General features: G+C 36.4%; 1 protein-coding gene across 15 annotated transcripts in view; it reads right to left on the bottom strand.

The window, feature by feature from the left end:
- Positions 1-25,316, bottom strand: part of BBS9 (Bardet-Biedl syndrome 9) — a 468,999-nt gene that overhangs the window by 219,600 nt on the left and 224,083 nt on the right. For all 15 annotated transcript variants that reach the window (XR_002481520.1, XM_021709169.1, XM_021709171.1 and 12 more), the window contains 2 exons: positions 24,064-24,204; positions 8,354-8,449 (listed from right to left, as the gene is read on the bottom strand). Coding sequence is in view for 14 of the 15 variants with exons in the window: in XM_021709169.1 (XP_021564844.1) it covers positions 8,354-8,449; positions 24,064-24,204 (237 nt within the window). In the remaining variant the exon portion in view is untranslated. The remainder of the gene's footprint in view (positions 1-8,353; positions 8,450-24,063; positions 24,205-25,316) is intronic.

The following is a 25,316-nucleotide window of genomic DNA, read 5'->3' as shown; positions in this document are numbered from 1 at the left end:
GCTACCAAAATGAAGTAAAATGAGACTTTCACTTCCATTTTTCTGAAGGTATCTTGATTAATACAGTTCAAGATCACATATGCTTTCTTTTGCAAGATCTAAAAAGAAAGCCATTTTCAAGGCCCAACCCTTTCCACATGTATGACTACAATTCTTCTATTTTACCTGTAAGCAAAATAACCAAAATGGATAAGTAAGAACTTTTAAACTTGACCTCATTCAATTCAATCATCCTTTCTAGCATGTTAAAATCTTTTAAGATATTGAAACATTCAATATATTAGTAATCTTTCCTGTTGTTAAAAGCCTACAAGAGAGTACACAAATTTGCCAAAGATTGGGTATTCCTTACTCAAAATGCTCAGGATCAGAATGATTTCAGATTTGGGGGTATTCACATTATATACTTACATGGGTTGAACATCCCAAATCTGAAATTCCAAAACCCAAAATGTTCAAAAATTTGAAAATTTCTGAGCACCAACATGACCTTCAAAGGCAAAACTCACTGAAACATTTTGGATTTTGGAGACTCCACTTGCCTTAGCAATTGGTTAGTCCTACTTTGTGGCATTGAGAGTATGCACCTGCCTATTCAACGTTCTTTGCTGATTATCATCAGTTCAGCAGGATAGAGCATTCCAAGGCGAAAAACATTACCTCGAACATGAAGAAAATTTCTATACTGTCCTCTAGCATCCAATGATTTTGAAGAAAAGTTAAATGCCATCTTGATTCATATCCTTTAGGTAGCCTGCTTTTTCCTTTCTAATTTGAAGAATATGCTCCTGATAATTAGTGCTCTAATTTTACAATGATATGTCTCAGTGTTGTTTCTTCCTCATTCAGCGTGCGAAGCATCAAAACAATACAAAAGATCAACAATAAAAGTTTAAAAAAGAAGATCAACAAAACAAAAAGCTCATTTTTTGGAAAAGATAAAATCAAACAAACCTGTAGCTACATTAAGAAAAAATAGGAAGAGTCAAATAAATAAAAGAAATAGGAGAAATCACAACTGATACAACAGAAATACATAGGATCAACAGGACCATAAGGGACTATTATGAATGATTATATGCCAACAAATTAAATAACCTAAAAGAAATAGATAAATTCCTGGATACATTCAAACTACTAAGATTGAATGAGGAAAAAACAAGAAATCTAAACACAACAATAATGAATAATAAGATTGAATCAGTAATAAAAAGTCTCCTATCAAAAAAAAGCCTGACAGTTTCATTTCTGAACAATGTTTGGCTTTTCCACCAAACAGTAAAAAGAACTAATAACAATTCTATTCCAACTATTTCAAAAAGTTAAAAAGAAGAGAATAATTCCAAACTTATTCTATGAAGCCAGCATTGCCCTGATGTCAAAACCAGACAAGGACACAACAAAAAAAGACTACAGGCCAATATCCCTGATAAACATAGATGCAAAAATTTTTAATAAAATACTAGCAAACCAAACTCAATAGCACTTTAATAAGATTATTCACCATAATCAACTGGAATTCATCCCAGTGATAGAAGGACCGTCTAAAATACACAAATCAATAAACAAAAACCATATAGTGATTTCAATAGATCCAACAAAAACCATTTAATAAAATTGTTATTCCTTCATGATAAAAACTCATAAATTAGGTATAAAAAGAATATACCTCAACACAAACAGATCTTTTAAACATTCACAACTATGGTATCTCATGTCCTTGTAATCCTTGTCTCTGTTGGTCTCCATTTTAGCGATTCATTCCTCTAACATTATGTCTTGTCTGATGAGCTTGTCATTATAGAATCTGCAGTCCCTCCAGCCTCTTAATATCAACATCCGTACTACTCTCTGACTGCTACCTTTTTTTCATCTAGGTCACTTGCTCTATAACTCCTACTAATTTTACTTCCTCAAACTTATTGAGACTTTTGATCCATTAAACCCATTAATTTTTCACCATGTATCAGTTTTCTCTCATTTTTACTTCTCTCCTTTATCAGTTCATATTTGGTAGCTCATTAATACAACCACACTCATAAAATCATTTTATCTTCAATCCTTTGTTTTAAAAATGAGCCCTGCTTTTAGTTGCTTGGATGCTGACAAACAAATGAATTCCAGGGGAAATCGCCTAACCATGATGACTGGTTTCAACTGAAAATTTAGAACTCTGAAACTTCAAGTGGGAACTCAACAATGACTATTTCCTTCATGAGTTTTTTTTCTCATTCTCTAAATACCAATGTTATATTCTTTTTTTTTTTTTTTTTCTAAATTTAGACATCATCAAAGATCCCTTATATTTCCATTAACAAATCTACAAAGTCTCCTTGGACATATATCCAATCCCTCCTGTTACAGAGGAGTTACAAAGACCTATCCTCAAGCTCTCCCCCAGCTTCTGCATCCCATCCTCCCTCTCCTCCTCAAGGACTTCATTGCTTTGTGGTCTTTCCTGATCACCAACCTTCAACTGAACTCAATCATTTCAATTAATATTCAAATGTGTTCTAGTATTGCTCATTTAAAAATAAAATCCACAACTCCTTCATCTACTTCGCAATTTTGAGTTACTGAATTTGGTTATTCAATACTTACTGGAAACACTAGATAATGAAAACTTGCAACACTAGATACAATAAATTTATCATCGGACCAAGCTGCAGCTTAGACTGCAATGATTTGGGCTCAAGTAGAATTATATTTAGCAAATTGAGTTTTACCATTATTTTTTAAAGTTCTGTAACTTTTGTTATTCATGAATCATAATTACATAAGTATAATCTTTATAATTAAAATATAAACTATACAGACATTATTGAAGGAATTCTCTGTGAATATTCATAAGAGGAATTTCAACTTGGAATCAACATCAGTAAGAGGTGTGCATCTCTCAACAAAAGATTTAACAATTGAGCATTCTGAAAATTGGAACTAAATGTTTACTTGTTATTTTAGGCTGCTAGCACCTTACAGATCATACAGTATACACTTTCGAGTATTAATCTTATTCTTGCCGCTATTAATTTTCTGCCCTTATTTTCTCTCTGTTTCTTTCAACTATTTATTTTCTCCTTTCTTATTTTGGAAATGTTTAAAATTCTTCTACTTTCTTTAAGAAACAAGTGCAACAAGATAATGTACAAATAGAAATAAAAGATAAAAATAGAGTGAGAGAGGCAAGACCAAGAAAAGTATAGAAGCAGAAGGGACAGGAGGCAGTGGGGGAGAGAGAGGTGGCAGTGTTTGTTGGGCATGGTAATAAGTCACTCTGTGGGTCTATATCTTAAGAAAGCAACATGGCAAGGATAAATACATATTTAGGCAAATCATATTTCTTCTGAAATCCCACTATACTGAATCACTTGAAATTATACATACCCATGTAGAAATATTTTTACAATGTTGATTATAAAAATATTTGATATCATAAAGTTTGACCTGTCCTGTTATTTTCACTTTAGAAATAGTACTAAATGTATACAGTTTTCAAAAATTTTGCTAGAGTATTTTTCCTACATTTTAAAAATCTTTTTTTTGAGTTGGAGTCTCACTGACTCCCATGCTGTAGTGCAGTGGCATGCTCACAGGCACCCCAGGGTTGACCGGCTGGGCTCAGGCGATCCTTCCAACTCAGCCTTCCTAGTAGCCGGAACTATAGGCACAAGCTACTACACCTGGCTAATTTTTTAAATTTATTGTAGAGATGAGGTTTCTCCAAGTTGCCCAGGCTGGTCTCGAACCCACGGTCTCAGGCAATCCTCTCACTCCAGTCTCCCACAGTGCTAGGATTACAGGCTTGAGTCACCACACCCGGCTGATATTTTTTATTTAAATGCTTCATTTTTTGCAGAGTTCACATAGTAAGTTCTAACTACATTGAAGCACAACTGTACCTTCTGAACATAAGATCTCAACTCCTCAGGGAATATAATTCGGTACCTGAGATAATGAGCTATGCTCATTTTTATCTGTTTTGACTGGTCTGTCCAAAATAAGGAAGTTGAACTAAAATCGTTAAACAGTGCACTTGAACTTTTGATTGATTATCAAGCAAGTTATTTTTTGTTGGGTTTTTTTTTTTTTTTTTTTTGGAGTTGGAGTCTCACTCTGTTGCCCAGGCTGGAGTGTAGTGGCAGGCTCACGGCCACCCCAGTCTCGACCTGCTGGGCTGAGGCAATCTTTCCACCTCAGCCTTCCAAGTAGCTGGGATTACAGGCGTGCGCCATCATGCCCAACTAAATTTTTGATTTATTGTAGAGATGAGGTTTCACCAAGTTGCCCAGGCTGGTCTCGAACTTGGCAATCCTCTCACCTCGGCCTCCCAAAGTGCTGGGATTACAGGCATGAGCCACTGCACCCAGCCCTCAGACACGTTTTAAAAAGAGATGAACATGTGGAACCCAAAGAAAATACTATTCATGAGCCAAAGACACTTGTATATGACTTACGAATCATTGGACCTTTTACTATGAAAGAAATTTTGGGTTCTTTCCATTTGTAGGATTTCTCTGCCAATCCAGATAGCTAAACTAGAATTAATACTACATGCCTTTCACAAAAAGAAAAGTGCCAAACACAGGCTGGGTACAAATTATTTCATTCCTTTCATAAAGATGAACATTCTAATACAGCAGTAGAAAGCACCAATGTCTACTTCAAATCCAGAAAACCGCACTCTCTTCAAAACTGTCTTTCTCCATTACCAAAAGCATCTCCTAGGAAGGATTCTGTGTGTCACTGAAGCCAAAAATCCATCACTGAATTGTAATGACTACTATTCAGGTTTCCATTTATACAGTTCATTTGGCTCCTTGTTTTAAAGGACCTATTCCATTATTTAGTTTTTCTTTCCACACAATGACTACATCAAGGAATTGCCATACATTCAGATAAAGTAAATAAGTCAGCTATATACCTGGACATTTGGTGAAATTTAGAAATGGTAGTCATGGGCAACATCAGTGTTCTAAGAGTTACTTTGCATAAAAAAAGAATAAATATAATGTGCTAGAATATAAATATATTCACTTGCCCCAGCAAATAACTTTTGGCCTTTTTTAAAGGCCTTGGTTGCAAATTTGTTGTATAGCACTATCCACTAAAATCAAACAAATGAATACAATTTCTCAAGGAAATGCTGGCAACAAGTTTTTTAGTTTAACTAAAGAGAATAGTTAAACTCAGAGAAATACACCAAAATGATTCCATCATCCACCTGGATATTAAAGCAACCCAAAGCAAAAGAAAACAATGTACTTACAGTTACCAATATAATATTATACATTTAAAAATCTGCTAAGAGGCAAGATCTCAATTAAGTGTTCTTATCACAATAATTTTTTATTATTATTATAAAGATGTGGGGTACAATTCAGGGTTAGGTACACAAATGTTGATTATGGAGGTACCCTTGTTGATGAGGTGTGCCCCTCCCTGTCCAGCAGTTTACCTCAACTGCCAATCCCACCTCTCCCCGACAGATTCCCACTACTGCCAATCCCTTTCTTATAGTATAATAATTGTTCAAGGTCTACTTATGAGTGAGAACATATAGTACTCTGTCCTTTATTTCTGTGATACAGCACTGAGTATGATCAACTCTAAATCCATCCAAGTTGCTGCAAAGTCCACGTTTGTCCTTTTTTATGATTGCATAATATTCCACTGTGTACACGTACCACATTTTTTAATCCAGTCCAGCTTTGATGGGCAGCATGATTGGTTCCATGTTTTTGCTATTGTGAACAGAGCTGCAGCAAACAAATGTGTGCAGGTATCTTTTTTGTAGAATGATTTGAGTTCTTCTAGGTATATTCCCAATAGGGGAATTGCTGGGTCATATGGTAGGTCAATTTCGAATTATTTTAGAAATCACCACGCTGCCTTCTAAAGAGGTTGCACTAGTTTGCATTCCCACCAGCATTGTAGAAGTGTTCCTTTTTCTCTGCGTACTCCCCAGCATCTGTTGCTTGTTGTTTTATTAATGATGGCCACTCTTACTGGGGTTAGGTGATATCTCAGTGTGGATTTTATTTGCATTTCTCTGATGATGAGTGAGGCTAATCACTTTCTCATGTGTCTGTGGACTGCCCATATATCTTCTTTTGAGAAGTGTCTATTCATGTCTTTTGCCCACTTTTTAATGGGGCTGTTTTTTCCTTTTGGCATGTTTGAGTTCCTTGTAGATCCTAGATGTTAGACCTTTGTCTTATATACAGTTGGCAAATATATTTTCCCATTCTGTGGGCTGTCTCCCTGTTCTCTTGATGATTTCTTTTGCTTTGCAGAAGCTTGTTGGTTTGATGAGGTCCTACTTGTCTATCTTATTTCTTAAGATATGGGCATTTATGGTTCTGATCAGGAATTGGTTGCCAGTTCCAATTTCCATAAGGGTATCTCCTGTGTTTTCTGTGATTCTTATAGTTTGAGGTTTTACATTTAGGTTTTTGATCCATTTAGAGTTATTTTTGTGTATGGTGATAGGTAGGGGTCCTGTTTCAATCTTCTGCATGTGGTCAGCCAGTTTTCCCAGCACCATTTACTGAAAAGGTTCTTCTCTCCCCAGTGGTGGTTGTTGGAGGTTTTGTCAAAGATGAGTTGGTTGAGAAATTGAGGTTTTTCTTCCAGAATCTCTATCCTGTTCAATTGGTCTATATGCCTGTTCTTGTACCAATACCAGGCTGTTTTGGTTACTGTAGCCTTATATTAAAGTTTGAAGTCTGGAAGTGTGATACCTCCTGCTTTGTTTCTTTGTTTCTTTTGACTATTCATGGTCATTTATGTTTCCATATGAATTTCTTTATTGTCATATCCAGGCCTGAGAAGAATGTTGTTGGTAACTTAATGGATATTGCATTGAATCTGTGGATTGCCTTTGTTAGGATGGACATTTTAACAACGTTGATTCTTCCTATCTATAAGTATTTTTCCATTTGTTTGTCTTCTTGAATTTTTTTGAGCAGTGCACAATAACACAATGTTTTAAATGGTACCAATGTAAAGAAGAATACAATCATGACCAATCACAAAAACCATGAAAAATACAGAATCTTATTCTTCTCAGAGTTGTCTTTGATTTCTGTGACCGAACCTAAAGTCTTTAGTTGTATCCAAGTCTATTCTACCAGTCACCAATCTATATATTCTAGAAGATATTATGATTTTTGCCACAGAAACATTGTTACAATTTCTAAAGGGGATGTTTGCTCCTCCTGCTAATACCTTTCTTTTTCAAAAACAGATGTTCTTATTGTACTTGACTTACTATTATAAAAGTAATAATCAACTACAACCACAAATACATAAGTAGAAAGTGAAAGCCCACTGCAAAATCTGCAGGTTTTTTTTTTTTTTAATGGGAATGGCCAGACTCGGTGGTTCAGCCTGTAATCCCAATACTTTGGGAGGCCAAGGCTAATGGATTGCCTGAGCCTGCAGGTTTGAGACCAGCCCAGGCAACTTGGCGAGACTTCATCTCTATAATAAATCAAAAAATTAGCTGGGCATGATGGCTCGCGCCTGTAGTTCCAGCTACTTGTGCCTACTCGTGCCTATAGTTCAGGAAGGATGGCCTGAGCCCAGCAGGTCGACGCTGGAGTGACCGTGAGCATGTCACTGCACTCCAGTCTAGGCGATGGAGTGAGACTCCAACTCAAAATAATAATAATAATAATAATAGGAATGTACTAAGCCAATGTACTTCAATGAAAGAGAGAGAGAATGCACACGTTTCCCTCAATACAAATTTGTTATACACTTCATTTCTTAATATCTTATTTTATTTCCATGAAGGTGTATATAAAGTAGTGAGTTCAGTACCTTTGATATGCTACATATAACAGAAGCAGTTTTACATTGACTAATTTCAACTATTCTCATGAGTATGAAGCAACCAAATAAAGCATATTTAAATCTGAAATTCAAACTCGAGTATATAATCACTACATTTCTGCCTACTGAGATTAGTCTCAGCAAAAGTCATCCATTTTCATCTTTATGTTTGTCAATGTCTAAAAGAAGAAAACAAGAATATATGCAAAGAAAATCAGTTCAAGTATCTAGGTGTTGCCAAAACCAAATTCACCATATACCTATCTCAAAATCACTTTTTCCTTTCTTTAAATTCCTATCTCAGACTCTGCTCATCCCCAAGATGAAAATTACATATAGTAAAATAAAATCCTATCTTCATAACTTGTACATCCTATATGTTTAATATCATTGCCCTTAGCTTTTGATATATGACTGAGCATTGCCCTTTGCAGGAACCATTGATGTGAGAATATCCTGTGATGTGGTGTCCTCAGAAAATAAAATGTTAAAGCAATAATAACATGGTTTTACTTACGAGAAGTTTTGGAAGCAAGAAGAGTAACTTGGAAACCTCCTAAGAAGCGAAAACCCATTACATTCACCTGATCATCTTCTGACTGACTGGCAAAGCCTACAGAGAAAAGAGGAAAAAAATCACCTTTGTAACCAGAAGGGAAAATTAACACTTAACATTTGAAATAGGGAGCTTAGTTGAGTGATAAGTATTTTTTATGTCACTAGTCATATATAAAGCCCATATATGAACTGTAGCTTTTATTTTCAGAGTAGCTTCCAAGTGGCAAAATTTCTGCCTCCCAGTAAAACTCTGGAATCAACTGATTTCCTTTCTTCTAAAGGCTGATTCCAGATGTGACACAGAACGGGCACAAGATGACAACAGAATATTTTGTCACAGCAGATAGTAAAGACACTATCAGTAACATAGTAGGTTTGTATGAAAAGGACTTGAAAGCTAGCTTTAAAAGACTCCTGAAAGACAAAATGGTCAGAGACAAAAATATTTGAGTATCAAAATAGATAATAATTCCAATGGAGTAAAACACATCAAATATAACTTTTAAAGATATGAGTTCATATAGACACTTAAAAACAAAACAAAACAAAAACAAATAATAACTAGAGGAGGAACCTAAAGAAACCACTCTAATTCAAACTGTATTTATTTTTAATATTTTTAAGATTAGCAACAAAGAGAAAGAACTAAGAATTTTATCCTGCCAATCCTAGTCAAACCACACCACATAATCACTACTAGTTAAGAAGAAGAAGGTTTCCTATATAGAAATATTCCCAACAAAAATGGAAAAAAGCTTTAAAGAAATAGAGTATCAACATTTTACAGCCTGTAATAAATTATTAGATCTTAACACCGAATATGGCTATTACTATCACACACAAAGAAACAAGCAGGTACTATGTGCCCCCTGCTGAAAATCTATGCTACCATCCATGAAGACTCTGGTCAAAATAATCTTGACTCTCCTACCTTTAGATCCAACTACCAATTTACAGGCAACACGGCAGACAAAATAAAATATCAAATGTCTTCATGGGGGTAAAAGATGTCACTAAAATGGTGAAGTAAGAGATACCAGCCTTCATTCCTCCACAAAAAAATGAAATATAAACAGCTATCCACAGACTAATGAAGGTTTATGAGAGCTCAAGGGCCCATTTAAGAAACTGCAAGCAACACAAAAAGGATGACTGGTTATATCAGCATACCTAAGATGCCTACAGATGGCTAGGAACAAAAAGAAAGGCAAGAGGCTATTGGTGTCAACCATGCAGCAAAGGTACTGTGGCCCCCAGCAGACTGTTCCACAGAAGACAGACAGTTTTTGCATTGAGGTAACTAACAGCCATTCCCACTAGGGAACCCCAGAGAGAAAAGCATGGCTGCAAACTCCTCTGCTCAAGAAACAGTCACTGTTGTGCCATCCCAGGAACAAAACCTTCCAACCTCATGCATGTCCCTTACCCCCAACTCAAAACCACTTCTTTTTTTTTTTTTTTTTTTTTTTGAGTTGGAGTCTCACTCTGTCGCCCAGACTGGAGTACAGTAACCACTCCCGGCCACCGCAGCCTCAACCTGCTGGGCTCCGGCGATCCTTCCGCCTCAGCCTTCCAAGTAGCTGGAATTACAGGCATGTGCTACCACGCCCGGTTGATTTTTTAATTTATTGTAAAAATGAGGTCTTGCTGCCCAGGCGGGTCTCAAACCCGCGGGCTTAGGCAATCCACTCACCTCAGCCTCCCAAAGGCACGGGACTACAGGCTGAGCCACCGACCCCGGCTTAAAACCACTTCTTGAATGTGCTACCATCCATGAAGAACTGGCCCTGTGGCTGCACTGTGCCCATTCATACCTAAGACACTAGAGCTACTACAGTAAGCTAGTTCATACCCCAGGTCCTGGAGCCACAGTCTCTCTGAGTGTCCCTGTTTTCTAGTCATTAACTCAGCTGCCATAGAGAGCTAGGACCCACTCTGTATAGCAGAGACAAAGTAACTTGGGCATCCATCACTGGCTCCCCAGTTGTTTCATGAGTACCAATGCCTCACATACCATCCCGAACACAGCAGTGAAAGTGCATGTGCCCAGGAACTGGTGACATTACTATCCAAACCTCAGAGTCATTGTCCCGCCACTTATACCCTTGCTTCAGGCCTTGGTTCTGTGGTCTCTCCATAAGTTCTACTCATCAGACACTGGACCACCACAACCAGGCTCACAAACCAGACCTCATGCCAAGAAGGATCCTCTCAGCCATGACTTTCCTGGTGGGAAAAAAAGAAATTGGAAGATCATAGCTGCCATTATCACTAAGGACTTCAACAACCCTCAGTGCTACTGAGAACACCCACAGAGTTGGCAAATGATGATACCTGCAATCTTCACTAATACCAAACACAGTTAACGGAGAAGTTCTGAGACTATATTGCTATAACTTCACTGGAGACAGAACAGTTGTATCTCACTCAGCCAGTACCCTTGACCCTCCCACAGAAGGTCTTTCCACACCAAGACCAGAAGGTAAAATAGGAAATAGGAGACTGCGCCACCAAATGCACATACATCAAAGTATGGCAACAAGAAAAACGAAAACAAAGGAGATACATCACCACCAAAAGAACATAATAATTTCCCAGTAGCTGATCCCCCTAAAATGGGACATCTATAATCTGACTGACAAAGAATTCAAAATAACTTTCTGGAAGCTCAGTGAACTTGGAAAAAAAAGAGAGAGAAAAACGATTTTTAAAAATCAGAAAAACAATAAATGAACAAAATGAGAAATGTAACGGGGATTAAAATCATAAAAAATTTCTTGAGATGAGAAATTCAATGAATTACATGAAAAACGCAATGGAGAGAATCCAAAGGAGAACTGACCAAGCAGAAAATGTAAATTCAAAAACAGAGTATTAGAAATATACAATCACAGGAAGAAAAAAAAACAGATGAAAAGGAAAGAAGAAAGCCTGTAAGATTTAGGAAACATCATCAAGAGAGGTAACATTAAGAATATAGAAGTTCAAAAAAGGAGGAAAGGCTGGGCATCGTGGCTTACGCCTGTAATCCCAGTACTTTGGGAGTCCGAGGCAGAAGAATTGCTTGAGTCCAGGAGCTCAGGATCAGCCTGGGCAATATAGTGAGACCTCATCTCTACAAAAAAATTTAAGTCAGGTGTGGTGGTATGTGCCTATAGTCCCAGCAACTTGGGAGGCTGAGGAGGAAGGATCACCTGAGCTCAGAAGGTCAAGGCTATGGTGAGCCTGATCATGCCACTGCACTCCAGCTTTGGCAAAAGAGTGAAAATGCAACTGAAAAAATATTAATAATAAATGGATAAATAAAATGGCTGAATAGACTAAAAAACAGGATCAAATATCACATTGCCTATAAAAGACTCACTTCACCTTTAAGGACATACATTCAGTGAAAGTTAAGGGACTGGAAAAGATACTCCATTCAAATGCCAACCAAAAGAGAATAAAGGTAGCAATATTTATATCTAATAAAACAGACATTAGGTAAGAACATAAAAAAGAAACACAGACTATCATTACATAATAATAAAGGGGTCAATTTAGCAAGAGGATACAAAAATATAAACATAAATGCACCCAACATTTGAGCACATAAATTTTTTTTTTAGTTGGAGTCTCACTCTGTTGCCTAGGCTGGAGTGCAGTGGCACACTCATGGCCACCACAGCCTCGACCTGCTGGGCTCAGGTGATCCTTCTGCATCAGCCTTCCAAGTAGCTGGAACTACAAGCATGCGCCACTATTCTCGGCTAATTTTTTTTGATGTATTGTAGAGATGAGGACTCACCAAGCCCAGGTTGTTCCCAAACCTGTGGCTCAGGCAATCCTTTTATCTAAGGTTCCCGAAGTGCTGGGATTACAGATGTGAGCCAACGCATCTAGCCAAAGTAAATATTAATAGAAATGAAGGGAGAAACAGATTGCTATACAATAATAATAAGAGATCTCAATACTTCACTTTCAACAATGGACAGATCATCCAGATGGGAAATCAGTGAAAAAACAATGGGCTTAAAGTGCCCCCTAGACTGCTCAAAGAAATCAAAGAAGATGGGTGTGGGGGGGCGCATCTCATCAACCAAGGTACTTGCATAATGAACATTTGTATAACTAATTCTGAATTGTATCCTGCATCTTTAAAATAAATTTTTTTTTAAATCAAAGAAGACACAAACAAATGGAAAAATATTCCATGCTCATAGACTGAAAGAATCAACATTGTTAAGATTTCCATTCTACCCAAGGCAATCTACAGATTCAATGCAATACCCATTAAATTACCATCATCATTCTTCTTAGACCTGTAAACAACAATACAGAAATTCATATGAAAAGAAAACAATCATGAATAGTCAACACTATCCTCAACAAAAGAAACAAGGTGGGAAGTATCACACTCCCAGACTTGAAACTTGGTTATAAGGCTACAATAATCAAAACAACCTGGTATCAGTACAAGAACAGGCATATAGACTGATGGAACAGGATAGAGATTCCAGAAGCAAAATCTCAATTGCTTAACCAACTCATCTTCAACAACATCTCCACCAACAGCCACTGGGAAGAGAACCTACTCAATAAATGGTGCTGGGAAAACTGGCTGACCACATGCAGAAGAAAGAAACAAGACCCCTACCTGTCACCATACACAAAAATCAACTCCAAATGAATCAAAGAACTAAATGAAAAACCTCAAATTTTAAGAATCTTAGAAACCGCAGGAGACGCCCTCCAGAAATTGAAAAACGCAACCAATTCTTGATCAAAACTCCAAATGTTCATGCCATAAGAGATAAGATAAGCATGTGAGACCTCATCAAACTGGAAAGCTTCTGCAAAGCAAAAGAAACCATCAAAAAAGTGGGGAGACAGCCCACAGAATGGGAAAAAATATTTGCCAACTATATTTCTGAAAGAGGGCTAACACCCAGGATCTATAAGGAACTCAAATGTGCCAAAAGGAAAAAAAAAAAACAGCCCCATTAAAATGGGCAAAATACATTAAGACACTTCTCAAAGGAAGATATATGAGCAGCCAACAGATAAAAAATACTCAGTCTCACTAATCATCAGAGAAATGCAAATCAAACCACACTGAGATACCACCTAACTCCAGTAAGAATGGTCATCATTAATAAAACAAAAACAATAAATTTTGGTGAGGATGCAGAGAAAAGGGAATACTTCTACACTGTTGGTGGGAGTGCAAACTAATTCAACCTCTATGGAAAACAGTGTGGCAATTTCTAAAAGAACAAGAAATGAACATTCCATATGACCCAGCAATACCCCTTCTGGGACTATACCCAGAGGAACTCAAATCTTTCGACATAAAAGATACCTGCACACACATGTTTATTACAGCACTATTCACAATAGCAAAAATATGGAACCTACCGCCCGTTGAAACTGGTCTGGATTAAAAAATATGGTCGGGCTCGCTGGCTCAGCCTGTAATCCCGTTCTTTGGGAGGCCGAGGTGAGTGAATTGCCTGAGTCCACGGGTTCAAGACCCACCTAGGCAACTTGGCGAGACCTCATCTCTACAATAAAAATCAAAATATTAGCCAGGCATGGTAGCGCGCGCCTGTAGTTCCAGCTACTTGGAAGACTGAGGCGGAAGGATCGCCGGAGCCCAGCAGGTCGAGGCTGCGGTGGCCGGGAGCAGCCACTGCATTCCAGTCTGGGCGACAGAGTGAGACTCCAACTCAAAAAAAAAAAAAAAAATATATATATATATATGTGTGTGTGTGTGTGTGTGTGTGTGTTACTTATACACAACGGGATATTACACAGCCATAAAGAAGGACAAAATTATGAATTTCACAGCAACATGGATGGATTTGGAGCCTGTCATACTCAGTGATTTATCACAGAAACAAATAACTGAGTACCACATGTTCCCACTCATAAGTGGACCCTGAAGACCTATCATAATACATGTCAGTACACTGCCAGGGGAGGGCGGGCACATAACATCAGTAAGGGTACCTGATCCTAATCCAGGTCAAGTGAGGTCCAGTGAGAGGCCCAAAACTTCACCTGTACCTAAACTGCTTAGGTACTAAATCCTGACTTATACCCCATAACTTTAAAATAAAAATTTTTTGTCAGGCTCGGTGGCTCAGCCTGTAATCCCATGCCTTTGGGAGGCTGAGGTGAGTGGATTGCCTGAGCCCGCGGGTTCGAGACCCACCTGGGCAGGCGAGACCTCATCTCTACAATAAATCAAAAAAATTAGCCAGGCATGGTAGCTGTGCCTGTAGTTCCAGCTACTTGGAAGGCTGAGGCGGAAGGATTGCCGGAGCCCAGCAGGTCAAGGCTGCGGTGGCCGGGAGTGGCCACTGCATTCCAGTCTGGGCGACAGTGAGACTCCAACTCAAAAAAAAAAAAAAAATTAAAATTAAAAAATTTTTAAAAATTAAAACAATAAAATAAAATAAAATATTTTAAAACTGCAGTGTAGACCAAATGAACCTAACAAATATAGAAATAACATTCCATTCAACAGCAACAGAACAAACATTCTTCCCAAGGGCACACAGAACAATTTCCAAGATAGATCATGTGTTAGACCACAGAATAAGTCTCAATAAATTTAAGAAAACTGAAATCATATCAAGTACATTATCCAGTTACCATGGTATAAAACTAGGAACCAAAAATACAAAATTTTTTGGAAAATCTAAAAACATATGGAGATTAAACAACATGCTCCTAGAAAAAACAATGGGTCAAAGAGGAAATTAGGGAAAATTTTTAAATATCTTGAGACTAAAATATGGAAATACAGCATACCAAAACATACGGAATTCAGCCAAATCAATTTTAAGAAGAAAGTTTATGGTGATAAAACACCAATATGGAAAAAGAAGAGGGAGGGATACAAGATGGCCAACTGGAAGCAGCTAGTAAGCAGCTCTATCATGCAGAGGGTCTGAAATAGCAAATATTAATAAATATTGGCTCTTCAGGAGACCATCTAGAAATCCATACTGAAGTTCATCAGAAAAGCATCTGGGGTTATTAAGAGCAAAGGAGACCAAGCTATGGACAATGCCTGATGTAGAACCAGAAAAGGATTTCCCACAGAGGTAAGGGATGAGTGACTGAGAGAACATCCTGGGGTTTCACACACTGCCCAAGGACCTCTGCAACACTAGTCATGGGAGAGACACCCTCGGATCCCCGCCCCACTCCAGCCAAACACAGGAAACCGCCCAGAATCTGGACAGAGGCAGCACTCTGGTCCACATAAAGACTTTGTGGCTGCTGCTCCCAGTGAGGTCCAGTGCCAGCTGCCGCCACCCCAACAAGGAAGGATGCCTCAGGACAAATTCTGCAGCCGCACACAGGCATCCCTCTACATCCCTCCATCACCCACCAGGGACACTTCTACCTCAGAAGCAGCCCTCTCACCCACTGCACTCACCAGAACTCAGTTGGTGGCTGCAGCCACAGCTTGACCCAGGGAGGCTACCAGTTGTACCAGTTGCTCAAGCAGTGAATAGGCCTCCCACAGACCCCACCATCACTGTCTCTGCCCCTCCCACAGGGCATGAAGGGAACAAAGAGGCTCAGCACCTCTGGACTCCCAGCAAGGCAGGGCCCCAGCCACCCATGGCTGAGGGAGAGGACATGCCCTCCTCCAGGCAGAAAAAAGCTGGCTCACCCCTGCCTAATTACTTTGGTGGAGTGCTGGCCTGGCACTTCCCAGATGCTGCCCTTGTTCCTGGCTCCACCTCTCCCACACATGGACCAAAGAGGGAATGGGGAGAGAGAACACCTCCAGGGTTCCCAGCTAGCAGTACCAAATCTTGACTTATACCTCATAACTTTAAAATAAAAAATTTTTAAACTGCAGTCTAGACCAAATGAACTTAACAAATATAGATATAACATTCCATTCAACAGCAACAGAATATACATTCTTCCCAAGTACACACAGAACAATTTCCAAGATAGATTATCCCCATTCCTGCCACCCACAGACACCTGCCCTCACAGCTCCCTATGATATGGGGTCTCCAGTCATCATATAGCTGCCAGTCCCACCTGGACACTGTGCAGCTGTGGCTCAGTATTCCCCTGAGGACACAATCTCCAGAGTTTGCCATTAGCCAAGCCCCCACCCCCAAACACCGCTAGCAATGTCTTTGCCTCTTCTACCTGTGGGTCAGGGAGAGAACAGGGAATAGGGACACTACATGAAGCCAACAGACCATACTCAACACAGACAGACATATCCATAAGAAAAAAGAAAAAGAAGAAAACATTACCAAGACCCATCTCAATGACAGTAGCTTTAAAAAAAATAAATGAATGAAGAAATAAATAGAGAAGAGTCTGTCTCCACAAGTGAGAAGGAATCAAGGCAAGAACAATGGTAATCCCAAAAGCCAAAATGTTTCAACACCTACAAAGCATCCCAACAGCTACCAAGCAAGGGATCCTAGACAGACAGAATTGTCCCTAATGACAAATATACAATTCAGAATATGGATAGTAAAGAGACTCAATGAGATCCAAGAAAAAAGTGAATATTCAAATCAAACAGGCCATGAAAAACTCCAAGAAGTGAAAGCTGAATTGGCCATCCCAAGAAAGAATCAAACTAAACTTCTGAAAACGAAGAATTTGATTCAGGAATTTCAAAACAGAGTTGCAAGCTTTAATAGTAGACTTGACCAGGAAGAGGAAAGAGTTTTAGAGCTTGGAGATCAATTCTTTAAATTAACCCAGACAAAAATAAATAAAGCAGAATTTTTATAAATGGCCAAGCCTTCGAGAGATATGGAATTATGTAGAGACCAAATCTACATAATTGATCAGCATTCCTGAAAGAGAAGGGAGAAATTAGAGCAACATAAAACAAGATTTTCAGGACATTATCTAAGAAAACTTCCCCTATCTTGCTAGACAGGTCACTATGCAGATACAAGAAATCCAGAGAACTCCTCTGAGAAATCATAGAAGATAATCATCCCCAAGGCACATAGTCATCAGACCATCCAAGGTCAGCATGATAGGAAAAATCTTAAAGTCAACTAGAGAGAAAGGACAAAGTACTTACCAAGGAAGATCCATCAAAATAGCAGCAGACATCTCAGCAGAAACCTTACAAACCAGAAGAGATTGGGGACCCATTTTTAGCATTCTTAAATGAAAGCAGTGTCAGCCAAGAATCTCTTACCTCGCCAAAATAAGCTCATAAATGAAAGAAAATTAAAGTCATCCCCAGACAAGCAAGTGCTAAAGACAAACTTAAGGGCATTCTAAACATGGAAAGAATGATCTAGCTAACACAAAAGCACATGCAAGCACTTATCTTACAAGTTAACCACAAGGCTGAGAACACAAAGCAGCTTCTTAACAACAATTTGACAGGAACAAACCCTTACATGTTGATATCTAACTTGAATGTTAACGCCTTATCATGACACTTAAAAGGCACAGAGTGGCAAACTGGATAGAAAAATACAACTCATCCTTCTGCTGTCTTCAGGAAACCCAACCACCAGCTCAAGGTAAAGGAATTGAGAAACAATCAATAAAAAAGGACTCCTCCCTAACTCATTCTACAAAGTCAGAATCATCCTTATATCAACAAATGGCAAAGACACAACATTGATGCAAAAATCCTCAACAAAATACTAACAAACCACATACAATAGCACATGACAAAGATCATTCATCATGACCATGTGAATTTTATTCCTGGGATACAAGACTGGTTCAATACACACAAATCAATAAATGTAATCTACCACCTAAAAACTGAAGTAAGGCCAATAACCACGTGATTATCTTAATAGACAGAGAAAAAGCATTTGATAGAATCCAATATTCCTTCATAATAAAAATCCCCAACCATCTAGGCATCAAAGGATCATTCCTCAAAATAATAGGAACCATCTATGACAAACCAGCAGCCAACATCATACTTAATGGGCAGAGCTGGAAGCATTTCCCCTAAGAACAAAATATGACAAGGATGTCCACATTCACCACTCCTATTTAACCTAGCACTGAAGTCCTAGGCAGAGCAATCAGACAAGAGAAAGAAATAAAAGGTACCCAAATAGAAAAAAGAGAAGTTATATTATCTCTCTTCTCAAATGATATGATTCTATAAATAGAAAACCCAAAAGATTCCACAAAAAGACGCCTAGCACTGATAAGGGAGTATGTCTCAGGATATATAATTAGCTACATTTCTATATACCAACAACAAACATTATGAGAACCAAATCAAAAAACACAATCTCATTCACAATAGCCACACACAAAATTTATCTTGGAATATATCTAACCAAAGAGGTGAAACATTTATACAATGAGAACTGTAAACCACTGCCGGAAGAAATCAAAAATGGCACAAACAAACAGAAAAACATCCTATGCTCATGGATTGAGAGAATCAATATCATTAAAATGTCCACACTGCCTAAAGCAATCTTCAGATTCAACACAATCCCTACCAAACTGTCAGCATCATTTTCACAAATCTAGAAAAGACAAGACTTAAATTCTTATGGAAACAAAAAAAGAGCCCTAACAGCCTGAGCAATCCTAAGCAAAAAAGAACAAAGTCAGAGGCATCACACTGCCAGACTTCAAACTTTGCTACAAGACTACAGTAACCAAAACAGCATGGCACTATAATATAAACATGGACACACAGACTAATGGAACAGAACAGAGAACACAGAAATAAAGCCACTGACCTACAACCAACTCATCTTTGACAAAGATGACAAAAGCAAACACTGGAGAAAGGACACTCTATTCAACAAATAGTGCTGGGAAAACTGGCTAACCATAAGCAGAAGAATGAAGGCAGACCCCTACCTATAAAATTCTTAGAAGAAAACCTAGAAAACATTCTCCTGGACACTGACTTAAGAAACAAATTCATGACCAAGCCCTCAAAAGCAAAGGCAGCAAAAACTAAAATTAACAAATGGAACCTCATCAAGTTAAAAGCTTCTGCACAGCAAAATAAAGTATCAACCGAGTAAAGAGACAACCCATAGAATGGGAGACAATATTTGCAAGCTATGCATCCAACAAAGGCCAGAATTTATAAGGAATGAAAATGAATCGACAAGCAACAAGGAAAAAAACAAATTGCCCCAATAAATAGTGGACAAAGGACACGAACAAACACTTCTCAAAGGAAGACATATAAGGGGCCAAAAAACATGAAAAATGTTCAACACCACTAATCATCAGAGAAATACAAATCAAAACCACAGTAAGAAACTATCTCACACCAGTCAGATTGACCATCATTAAAAACTAAAAAAAAAAAAAAAAAAAAAAAATCAGAGGTTGGCAAGATTGCTAATTTGCAATAGCATCAAAATATATGAAATAGTTAGGGATAGATCTGACAAAAGATTTGTGAGATCTATACATTGAAAGCTACAAAACCTCACAGAGACAAACAAAATAAGCCCTAAATAAATGATGGTCTGCATTTTCATCTTTAAAAACTAGAATAAGTAAAGTATACCATGTTCAATTTTGTTAAAATGTGAATTCTTTCCAAATTTGATCTATAGAATCAATGTAATCCCAACCCAATTAAAATTCCAGCAGGTTTCCTTTTTTTTTTTTTTTTTTTGGTAAAAACTTAAAAGCTGACTCTAGGATTCATAGAAAATGCAAAGGACTTAGATTATCCAAAACAACTTGAAGAAGAATAAAGTTGGTGTATAGCAATATTGGTAAGCATAGACAAAGAGATCAATGGAACAAAATGAAAAAGTAGAATTGCAGCCATATAAATACAGTCTTATTTTTTTCAAAAAAGTTAAAAGCTGACTCTAGGATTCATAGAAAATGCAAAGGACTTAGATTATCCAAAACAACTTGAAGAAGAATAAAGTTGGTGTATAGCAATATTGGTAAGCATAGACATACCTCACACAGTATATAAATACCAACACAAAATGGGGATGAGACTTAAATGTAAAAATGTAAGACTAGAAAACTTTTAGGAAAAAAAAAGAGGGAAACCTTGCAACCTTGGATTAGGCAACGAATTCTTCGATATAGCAGTGAAATTATGATCCATTAAAACAATTAATAAATCACAGTTTATCAAAATTAAGATTTTGTTAAGAAAATGAAAATACATGCTACAGACTGGGAGAAATTATTTGCAAATCACATATTGAATAGAGGAGAAAAAGAAGGTAAACAAAAAAAGAACATATACTACATAATTCCATTGTATCAAATTCTAGAAAGTGCAAACTAATCTACAGTGACAGAAAGCAGATCAGTGGTTGCTTGAGGATGTAGGATAAAGGATTACGAATAGGACATTTTTGGAGGGGAAGGTGATAAATATGTTTAGTCCCCTGACTGTAGAATAGTTCCACAGGTATATGCAAAAATCAAAACTTAACAAAATTATATACTTCAAACATGTAATTTATTGTACATAAATTATATATCAATGAAGCTTTTTATAAAACACAAAAATATTCACTGAAGCTATGTTTGAATAAAAGAATGCATTAAAATATACCAGAAGAAAATATAAATAAATATTTTATAATCTTAGAATACAGAAGATCATCCTAAGCATAACATGAAAACCTGAAACTATGAAGAAAGCAATTAATAAATTTTACTATCTAAAAAGAAAAAACCTCAAAGGGAGAAATTAAAAGAAGGAATACAAGAGGTATATAAAAATAGCAAAAAGTCTAGCTAACAAACAATTTAGAAATGAAAATAAAAATGAGATGTCATTTTTCACCTAACAATGTCAAAATTTTTTAAAGATTTAGCAGATTTAGCTGCTAACATGGGTATAAACCTTGATGTTAGAGTATAACCTGATACAATTTTCCTGGAAGGCAATTTAGCATCTGAATTGTTTTCAAGTGTGTATACCCATTAACTCAATAATTTATCTTCAAGGAATTTCTCCTAAGAAAAAGAGATAAATATAAAAAACTGTATGTATATGACATCATAAATTTATTGACAAGCAAAGCATATATTTGAGTAACATAAAAAACTGTTACCAAATGACATGCTATCTGTTATTATACTAAAGTAAAATTTTTGTATAAAGCTAATAAGATTATGACATAACACTAATGGTAAGGCAATTTAACATCTCTTCGCAAACTCCTTTTCCTTAGCCCATTTACAAATTAGTTCTCGGCCTTCTACATTGCTAGTGAAGACCATGTGACAAAATTAGATTTCCCAGGAATCTTTTGGAAACTTGCTTTTCTGATAAAAAGTTGTCATCATTACTATATTTCTTCCCCCTACCTCCTGCCTTGTGGTTAAATGTGATGCCTGAAGCTGAAGCAAATACTTTATTGCCATGAAACAAGCCAACATAATAGAGAGGGCAGATTGCAAAGAAAGAAAAAAGCTAGTTCTTTGATGACAGAATACTACAACAGCTTCTTCTGCCCATTTCTGTACTTCTCTACATATAAGATAAATAAATATATAAATTATATAAAGCTTATATAAATATATAAATTATATAAAATATATAAATTATAAAAAGTCATATAACAAGGAAAACTAATGATATATAAAGATGTCTCAAAAAATATAAAGTAAAATCTGTTCTGGGAATAAACGCATAGAAATATACATATATACGCAAATAAATATATTTTATATTATACAAAGACACATAAATATATATTATATATATATATATTTTTTTAAGAGCTCTGGGGTAAATTCATTCAGCAAATACTCACTGAGGATCTACTACACGAAAGACATGAGAAAAGACTATGGTCCTTCCCTGTAGAGGCAGAGTTTCTCAAATCATGGTCCGTGAACCACTCACATTAGAATCACCTGAGAAATTTCCTACTTCTTCTCCAGATATAGTAGAAACATATTTTTTAAAAATTAGAAAAATATAATGAAATATAAGTAGGAATTGCTGGATTACTAGTAACTTTCATTTTTTTTCCTTCTGGCTATCCATGTTTTCTAATTTTTACATTTATTTTGTAATAAGCAAAGCTAAATTTAATTTAAACATACATTTGCTCATATAAAGAGAACTGGAATAAACAAATAAGAAGATACGTAGATTCAAAGTTTTTTATTTCCTCTCTATGAAGCTCATTAATTTTACTTCTTTCAGTTAAAAAAAAAAATAGACCCAGAAATATCTGCAGCAGCAATTTTATCTGACATTAACATACAAAAGACATACTTTTATAAGAGTGAAGTGATAATTATTTTAAGCAAGTACATTATTCCAATATCTTCAATAGGAACATAAATCCAGGAATTTAAGGAAAAAAAAAAACAACACTCCATATCACATATATTGGATTTGGGGGGAAATTTTTAAAAATTTGTCATTGAGTCCCATTTCTAAGAGAGTAAAAAACAAATACAAGCTGATGAGCATAAGACACCCTCTGACATCAAAACAACTGAACCCCAAATCAAGAGGAAAGTGGATGAGTTAGTCAAGCTTTTCTTATTACATAATTTAATAAAAGTTTGTTATAAGAAAATTGACTAAAAAAGAAGAGGGAAAGAAAAGAGAAGGGATGGGAAAAACAACCCAAAAAACAAAAAATATTTGCTAACAATAAATACATGCATATATCCAAACTCCATTCACATGTAAAAATAGAAGCATTTAATATTAGATATTTTTCAGAGTTACATATAAATAAAAATTTTAAACACTTCAAATTAATGAAAAATAAATTGTAAGCACTTTAGGTAGTTAACAACACAAAAGTTGACTTACCATAAATTTCTAAAACTTGTGGAAAATATTGTTTGTATTCTAAATTCTATCCACTAATACAAGGGTGATGATGTATCTCAGCCAACAATGCTGATTTTTAATGAAGAATTTAAAAGGGTTGATTTAATCCCCAGATTTTTTTCCTATAATTTCACCCCACCACCAAGAAAGTTAACAGACGTGACACAAAGTTAACAGACGTGACACAAAGTTAACAGACGTAAAAACCTTGGTTACTAGAGATGATTTATTCAATCGAAGCCTCTATTTTCTAAGCTACTCAGAAAGAAAAACTGACACCTGGAGAAAGCTGCACCTTCACAGATTACCCCAAATGTTCCCGGTAATACTCAAGCCTTAAATATGAAACCCCTCTAAACAACTAGAGCCACAGAATTAACATTTGCTCCATCCGGCTGCTATAGACAGCAGAACCACAAAGAGCACCTACTTATGAGAGTATGTTTCAGGAGCATAATAATATAATTTTAAAAGGTACGTATTCAAAAGCCTACAATGAAATTGAACAATAAATATTTATATACTTAGAAGAGGAATATATCCAAAAACCTACAATAAAGGTGAATAAATATTTACATTCCAAACCAAAAAATTCCACAGTCTAAAAAGAAACATTTGACGTTTTTATTTCTGAATACTGAAGCAAAATAATAATTATAATAATTTTAATCAAACTTAAAGGGTACACATTTTCTTGTTGATATAAGCTATTCTCCTTTGAACAGGTAAACAACAGGAAAGAATCCTTGAGGCATTTTTATATTCTTACTTTAAAATTATCTAATAATTATCCCATCATTACCTGCTGGTGAAGGATGTCATTGTAAATTCTTAGCATTTTCGATGTTACAGACACATTACTTCTAAAGTCCTACCTGGGAAGAGACTGAGGAGACTGACTGGAGGTTTGTTGGTATCAATAGTCAGTTTGTGGCTTGCAGTTTTTGAAGGCTGACCTGGCAGGCAGATTAATTTTAGGGGAAGTCTAAATTTACATTGGATAACTCGAGGAATGCCTGAAATAAAAGAGAGAAATGTAGATTCATAGATTTGACAAATAATTTGGCAAAAAAAAATATATACACTATTAATAGTTTGAGTAGCAAAATATCTTGGTTTGTTTTTTATGTGCCTATTTAATTTAGCATAACTGAAATAAGTGTAAAGCATTATGATTCACAGTTTTTTACTATTTTCAAAAAGCATAAGGTAAAAATAAAATCTTAAAAAGAGCAGAGACATGAGGTCTGTTTTTAATCACAGTATCATATTTTTTAAATGATCACATTTGGATAATATTTAAAACATTATAGCTAATTCATATTCAATTACTTAATTAACTCCTACTAAGACCTTCAAAGCTCTAACCCTATCAGACTATCAGCAAAAATGAACAAAGAATATGAAGTTTATATCAGTAAGAGTCTATATGAGCCGGGCTCGGTGGCTCAGCTTGTAATCCCGCGCCTTTGGGAGGCTGAGGTGAGTGGATTGACTGAGCCCGCGGGTTCGAGACCCACTGGGCAGCGAGACCTCATCTCTACAATAAATCAAAAAAAAAAATCAGCCGGGCGTGGTAGCGCATGCCTGTAATTCCGGCTACTTGGAAGGCTGAGGCGGAAGGATCGCTGGAGCCCAGCAGGTTGAGGCTGCGGTGGCCGGAAGCGGCCACTGCACTCCAGTCTGGGGGACAGAGTGAGACTCCAACTCAAAAAAAAAAAAAAAAAAAAAAAAAAGAGTCTATATGACCATATCTAAAATTTTCTCTACCCCAAAACACTTTACATCTTTTGGTTTTTTTACTTAAAGAAGATTCAAATTATACTAATAATTTTTAATAAATTATGAACATGAAAACAGGATTTGTTCTACTGAGTTATACTGAAGTCTATGTTCATTTTTTACATTATGTATTAAGAATATTCCTTCCATACAAATTAAATTTTTCTCAAGCCAATTAACTACATACCACATTAAGTAACATTTTGAAAGACTTTATTTTTTTAATCAATTTTTTTTAATGATATTGTGGGGTACAGTTAAGGGTCTGGTATACAAATATGCTCCGTTCAGGCACCCTTGTTGATAAGAGGTGTCTCCCCGTTGAAAGACTTTCATAGTCATTCAA

This window comes from Carlito syrichta, unplaced genomic scaffold (assembly GCF_000164805.1).
Source record: "Carlito syrichta isolate Samal-C Ts95f unplaced genomic scaffold, Tarsius_syrichta-2.0.1 Scaffold169078, whole genome shotgun sequence".
Lineage (NCBI taxonomy): Eukaryota > Metazoa > Chordata > Mammalia > Primates > Tarsiidae > Carlito > Carlito syrichta.
Note: the sequence above shows the minus strand (reverse complement) of the source record. Positions and strands in the feature narration are given on the sequence as shown.